Source organism: Sinocyclocheilus rhinocerous, unplaced genomic scaffold (assembly GCF_001515625.1).
Source record: "Sinocyclocheilus rhinocerous isolate Xijiao unplaced genomic scaffold, SAMN03320098_v1.1 scaffold2134, whole genome shotgun sequence".
Classification (NCBI taxonomy): Eukaryota; Metazoa; Chordata; class Actinopteri; order Cypriniformes; family Cyprinidae; genus Sinocyclocheilus; species Sinocyclocheilus rhinocerous.
The window spans coordinates 110,795-117,474 of NW_015652303.1; the positions used below are offsets into that span (position 1 = coordinate 110,795).

At 35.8% G+C, this 6,680-nt stretch overlaps 1 protein-coding gene across 2 annotated transcripts in view; it reads right to left on the reverse strand.

Moving 5' to 3' along the window:
* Positions 1-3,125: 3,125 nt before the first annotated feature.
* Positions 3,126-6,680, reverse strand: part of coro2aa (coronin 2Aa) — a 24,988-nt gene continuing 21,433 nt past the window's right edge. For both annotated transcript variants that reach the window (XM_016520555.1, XM_016520556.1), the window contains 6 exons: positions 6,023-6,127; positions 5,822-5,918; positions 5,079-5,191; positions 4,843-4,933; positions 3,853-4,139; positions 3,126-3,742 (listed from right to left, as the gene is read on the reverse strand). In XM_016520555.1, coding sequence (XP_016376041.1) covers positions 3,611-3,742; positions 3,853-4,139; positions 4,843-4,933; positions 5,079-5,191; positions 5,822-5,918; positions 6,023-6,127 — 825 coding nt within the window. In that variant the 3' untranslated portion in view covers positions 3,126-3,610. The remainder of the gene's footprint in view (positions 3,743-3,852; positions 4,140-4,842; positions 4,934-5,078; positions 5,192-5,821; positions 5,919-6,022; positions 6,128-6,680) is intronic.

The window sequence follows — 6,680 nt, forward strand, 5'->3', positions numbered from 1 at the left end:
GTTGGCTATGCATCGAGATGCGTATCGTATCGGCCTCAGTCATGAGATGCACATCCCTAGTATGTATAGTTCATTACAAAGGACCGAAAACCAATCACAAAGAGTACTTTCTTCATTTAAAAACTTGAGATGCAGTAGGATGGGGAAAAACCGCCATGATTTTTAATTTTACATGGCTTTCTAAACATGCGGCTCTCTTGTGCAAGACGCGAGTGCAACGGTGATAGATGTCCCTCTAGAAAGTGTGATAGGCCTAAATATGCGTTCAGTGTGAACGGCTTGATTTCGGTTTTGACGTAAACAACATCATCTCCGCATTGATGTTCTCTTTTTCCACAATATTTTGAATGAACAACGTAGCAGCGCCGCATCTAGTGGGTTCAACTGGATAGGCTAACAAAAGCATTAAAATGCTATGACACATCGTCGTCGCATTTCGTGCACCACTGATAAGGCTGCCTGACGCACACCTAAAATGTGGATTTTTATTTTAAATTCGACAAATATTCGAAATTCGATTTTTTTTTTGACAGCCCTAGTAATATATACACATTGTAAAATGCAAATTGTTTATATGGTTTGTTTAGGACTTATTACTATTGTATTGCCATTTTCAGTGGGCTATAATAATTGTGGTAAGGAATCATGGAGGACACACCTGCAAGACTACTGTATTCTTATAAACACAGGCAAGGCTACAAAGAACACCTATTCTCAACCAAGGGACCCACTTTAGGGTGCCTGAGTAAACTTCCAAAGGGGCCAGAAGATACACCTAAAATGTGGATTTTTATTTTAAATTCGACAAATATCCGAAATTCGATTTTTTTTTGACAGCCCTAGTAATATATACACATTGTAAAATGCAAATTGTTTATATGGTTTGGTTTGTTTAGGACTTATTACTATTGTATTGCCATTTTCAGTGGGCTATAATAATTGTGGTAAGGAATCATGGAGGACACACCTGCAAGACTACTGTATTCTTATAAACACAGGCAAGGCTACAAATTACACCTATTCTCAACCAAGGGACCCACTTTAGGGTGCCTGAGTAAACTTCCAAAGGGGCCAGAAGATGTCTCAAAATTGTTAAAATAAATTATATGAAATCATTTAACAATGAAAATGTTGAAATCTGTTGAAAATCAATAATGCAACATGTAAACTGATGTGTTTTTCACTCTGGAGAAAAAAATCAGGAACTTTGCATGCACCTCTAGATTCTCACTCCCATAACCTTTTAATTTGCCCATTCAACAGTATATATAATTCATACTCTGATTCTAGTAATACTTAGATATAAATGTCAGACTCTCCATGTCAACACCTCTTTAGTTTTGTTGAATATGGCATTACAAGAAATGTGTTAAATGTGTTTGTGTCTGTGTGAATTTGAGTGTTACAATAAGATGAATTAGCAATTTAAAGGAAATAACATGCATTTAAACAGCATTTACTGAATTGAATAAATTGCATATATTTTCAACTCATTTTGACCAGTCTGTCAAAGCTGTGTGTGTTTGAGAGGCAGGCATGAATATCACCCAAACTGCCTGGAAATGGATACCAGTCACAATTTATTTTAAATATGAGTGGCAGGTGGAACAGAGACCGATACGATCCAGTGAAATTCCCGCAATTTGTGAAAAAAGAATGGAAGAGGCATCTAAGGGCTGTTTGTGTGTGTGTGTGTGGTTCCCTGTGCTTCACACATTTGCTCATTCATAGAAACTTTTTTGTATATGACGCACAATTGAAAATGACATATCCAGGCTTAAATCTGGATTCTTTTGAAAATACTTGACCAGTCTTAAAAGAAATGATGAAAATATATCTGTTAATAAAGTGGCCCATTTTAGATTAAACTAAGGCAGCAACCAAATTCTCTTTCATGAAATAAAATTGTTTTGTCTGGTTATTATAAAGATCATCAAGGTTTTATCCATGACACATTACTTTTATATTTTATATTTTAATCATTGTATGTTTTTCTGTAACACAACAGCATTTATTATCTTCAGCAATGTCTGTTAATAAAACAGTTCTTCTTTTCTTCATGTTAGTTCACAGTACATTAACTAATGTTACATATTTTGATTTTAAAAAAATGAAATGTTGAAATGAACAAAGATTCATAAATAATATAGAAGTCTTGTTCATTGTTAGTTCATATGAACCAATGTTAACAAATGAAACTATGTCAAGTATAGTTGTGGCAATCATTTATTTGAACGCCTTATTGAGTCTCCAAAAGCCTCTTTATTTGGCTATTTTATCTGATAGCCCAAATTAGTGTATTTATTTTAGTTTAAGATTAAAAAAGAAAAGACTGCAATCAAGGTTGTTTGGACAACATTTAGTAAATATCTTGAAATATGTCAGCAACAACACTTAAAATAGCATCTTTAACCTCTTATTCGATTATATATTCTGACGTGTGCATATACAGATTCATATATAAACAGAACATTATTCAAATAATTTGTAAAAAGGATGGCTTGTTCAAATTTGTGAAAGGCTCCTAATGGACGACTATTTTTTAAAACTGTAATTTTGAGTTAAACGCAGTAAACCAATAAAATGTGGTGGTACTTTCATGCATTTTGAACAGTTTGGCAGTTCATAGCAAGCATGTTGCAGAATAGGATTTTGTCAGTGGATGGCCCATATGCTTGAAGGAATTACTGAACCTAAACTTGACTTTCCTTAGATATTGTGTGAACCCCAGCCAGTTCCCACAACGCTACCACTTCAGTGCATGCTGGGATTTGGTAAACTCTTTTATCAGCATTTCAACACACAGAAAACAAAATATCTTAAACATAAGATGATAATGCACATGTGTAGAACTCACATTTTCAAGTGTACCTCCCTTTGTTCTAAAAATCTGCATTTGCATAATTATTATCAAACTTTCATCCCACATCACTCATCCATTTGCACAGAAATTTAAATAGAAAATTAATCTGAAAAAGAAATCTCATTACAATTATATTCGAGCAAAATCTCAAATAACCCAATTTATAAAACAAAACACACATATGCTCATTTAGACCATTTTTTAAAAATAGTAATAAAACAAACAAACAAAAAAAACATTTAAACAAGTCTGATCACAAGCTAAAAAAAAAAAAAAAATCTTTGCATAGTGCTGAAGTCTAATAAAAATTTCCATGAAGGGTGTATAGTATATGTGCACAAAACGTGCATACAAGGAATTACTTTCCATAAAGAGACACTAGAAATGTGGATGTAACCAATGTGTTTCCTTAAGGCGCGGTCACATTAGCGAAATTTCGTGGGCAAAAAGGTCTATTGTCCATTGTCACAAGTGTAGCGATGCATGAAGCCCAGAGTCACTTTCAATCCAAGCAGCTTTCTATTGGTCAATGGCTCAAATTCGTGTGACCAACTTGAACACAAACTCTGAGGGGAACTGTTTCGCCATCAAACGAAACTCCCGATCGCAAGGATTCCTCTAGAAATGACTGGACTTCTGTAAATGTGACCGCACCTTTACAGCATAATTCATGAAGCAGAACATTTTTTATGTGAATGTTAGTGAAGCAGACAAGTTTTTTGACAGTGTGCTGTACTACAGTTTCTTTTAAAGATTGGCTTGTGAGTTTCTCACATTTTTGATCTCCAATTCCAACTGTTTTATCCGCACATCCTTCTGGTTAAGCTGCTCCTTCAGCCTTCGGATCTCTTCCTGCTGCTTATAAAACATTTGTCGTAGCTATATGCAGAAACACATACATAAACACACATTAGAGGGAAGTATGAAACCTTTTTATGCAAGTAGCCCCTTAGTTAAGGGGGATACCTGCTAAGCTATATGAAGTATACCTCATTCTCTGTTTTTGGTGGCGAGCAGTGCGTGGAATCTAGTTGTCCATTGCGGACGTAGGTTGTAGAGCTGCTCTTTTCATCTGTGGATGGGAGCAGCGAGGTAGCGGGGGATACTTTGCGTGCGTTCCCTTCTTTGGCATCCAGCCGTTCCTGAATCAGCAGTGATAGTCCTGGCCGACTACGAGAATGCTGTGTCTCCATCGAGTCTGTTGGGTCTTTCCCTGAGCCCAGTTCCACATATGAGTCCAGTTTACTTCCAGGCCTCAGAGACATCATCACAGGACCTGCATAGCAAGTAATTAAGTTTTATTCTCTGAATCACTAAAAAAACTGTTTTATTATTTCTATGACATTAGCAATAATGCATAAACAAACAAGCATTTAAAAAAAATAATTAAAGCTGCAGTCCGTAAATTTTGCCTCTTTGTCGCCATCTCTGTTTGAAAACCTGCAATTGCAGCTGTGTGCGGAATTATCTTCCTTGCGTGGGTTGTGCTGCGGATGAATCTAATGTTTTGAGGAGTATGTGTGTCAGTCAGTCACCGCACCGGTGTGAGAAAACATTATTATAAGATGACCGTTAAGTAAGGCGATGGTTTCGAAAACTGGCTGGTTATGTACTTGCTCAAATATTGATATTCGGATCATTTTTAACCAAAAAAAAGTTACGGACTGCAGCTTTAAGGATGCATGCAACTGATTTAAAAGTGACAATAAAAACTTGTTACAAAAAAAGATATATATATATTTCAAATAAATGTTGTTCTTTGGAACTTCCTATTTTTCAAAGAATCCTGATTTATCATAGTTTCCACAACAATATTAGGCAGATATCAAATATGAAATATTATATTAGTATATATATCAAAATATTACTGTTTCTAGTGTATTTTTGACCAAATAAATGAAGCTTTGGTGAGCATAAGAGACCCAAAACATACAACCAATAAATAAATATATAATTTTTGTTTTTTTTTAGACTCTAACCTTTGTCTAGACCACCGATCCACTCATCTGCTGTCATGGAAGGCTTGTTCCCAGCTGTCATGGGGTAAATGTCCTCTTGATAGGACTCTGACTGCAGAACAGAACACAATAACATCTGTGAGACTGCTAGGGATCCTCATCAACAAGGATAGCATAGTAAAGTGAGAACTAGCTCGACTTTTTGTCATATTTTTTTTTTTGTATTTGAATGCATGTGTGAACAGAATTGTGTATACCCTTCGTGGAACAATCATGGATAGAGTTTCTATGAGACTTTTGATTGTCACTAGCTTGTAGAATCTGAAGATTTCACAGGAACACACATCAAGACCTCTCTTTGGCATGACACCTGGAAGAGAATGCAAAGACATGTTCTGATTTAAGTCACAATTATTTCAAACATATTAACTGTATATTAATATATTAAAAGTAATACCAAATAACACACTACAGTTAAAATTACAATCAGGTATTTTAATTGAGCTTAATTATGTTAGCCAGCACATAAAGTACGATTATTAAAACAATGATTTGATATGTACTTTAAACTTTTCATTTGACGTTACTACAAAGTGCACTTTTTGAAGTGTTGAGTCTCTCTGAGTACACATAAGTGGCAAGTGCATTGTTTTGGGTTCATAAAGATGAAGCTGAACATTCTCTAAAAAATGTACAATTAGTATAAATATGTCTGTGTGTGTGTGTGTGTGTGTGTGCGTGGGTGTTCTCATAAATGCATGCTCCTGAAGGTAAAATATAGTACAGTACTTCTCTGACATCTAAAGTATTTAAACCATTTACTTACCAAACCTGATAAGTGAAAAAAAAGTGCAACAAGGATGAACCAGTTTCAAATGACTTGTGCTGATGTTTTGACTACTTGTGCAAAGGAACGTTGAAATGGGGTAATAGATTTATGATGTTGTTTTGAGTATGTTTTTGTGTGTGTATACATGTAAACTATACATAGAGTACTCACCCATTCCCTTCTGTGGTAGAAGAGACCGGTATTCAGTCAAATAGTGCACATATGGCTTCTCTGGGCTGATTTCATAGTATCTGATATTTCCATCACCCTAAAGATTAAAGGAGCATTGTGTTATCCATTAATAACCTGTATCATCAATACAGCAGTAAAAAACTATTTGCCGATCTGGTAGTTTAGGTTATATGTACTCACTTTTCCAGCTATGTAAAGCATGTGTGTGTCAGGGTCATAAAACGGGAAGAGAACACCAGAGGAGCCGTCCAAGTCCTCTGAATAAGACGGCTGAGAGAGGTCCTCCTGCAGAACACACACGTACACGTGATTTTGGCACTTAATATAGCTAATACTGTTAGATTACAATTTTATGTTATTATTATTTTTTTAAGCAAAACCACCAAAAATACCAATGTAAAGTTATTACTACATTGGATCCATATTTAACTCGTCTCAGGAAGATAGGTGAGTTGCATTGTAATGGTCAGTAAAATAACTGCTACGTCATGATTGTAACACTAGGGGGAAATCTAAAGTGATGATTATACTGCTTCTTAGAGATGTCAGTCTGAGGATAAACACATGTCAGAACTGAGCTTGTATAGATGACAGGTCCATTCCAAACAGTCAGAAATTAACTAGGGCTTAGGGCAAAAATGCCACCAAAAGTGACTAGTGTTGTCAAAAGACCCGGTATTTCGGTACCAAGTCGGTACTAAAAAAATGAAAACGTTACGGTACCAGGTTTTCTTAAGTACCGGTGGTACCGAGTACCCGGTCAACCCGGTTCTTGATGCGCTATCCGAAAGCTATCCTCTTCCGGTGTTGCCAAGTCCGCGGTTTTCCCGCAGAATTG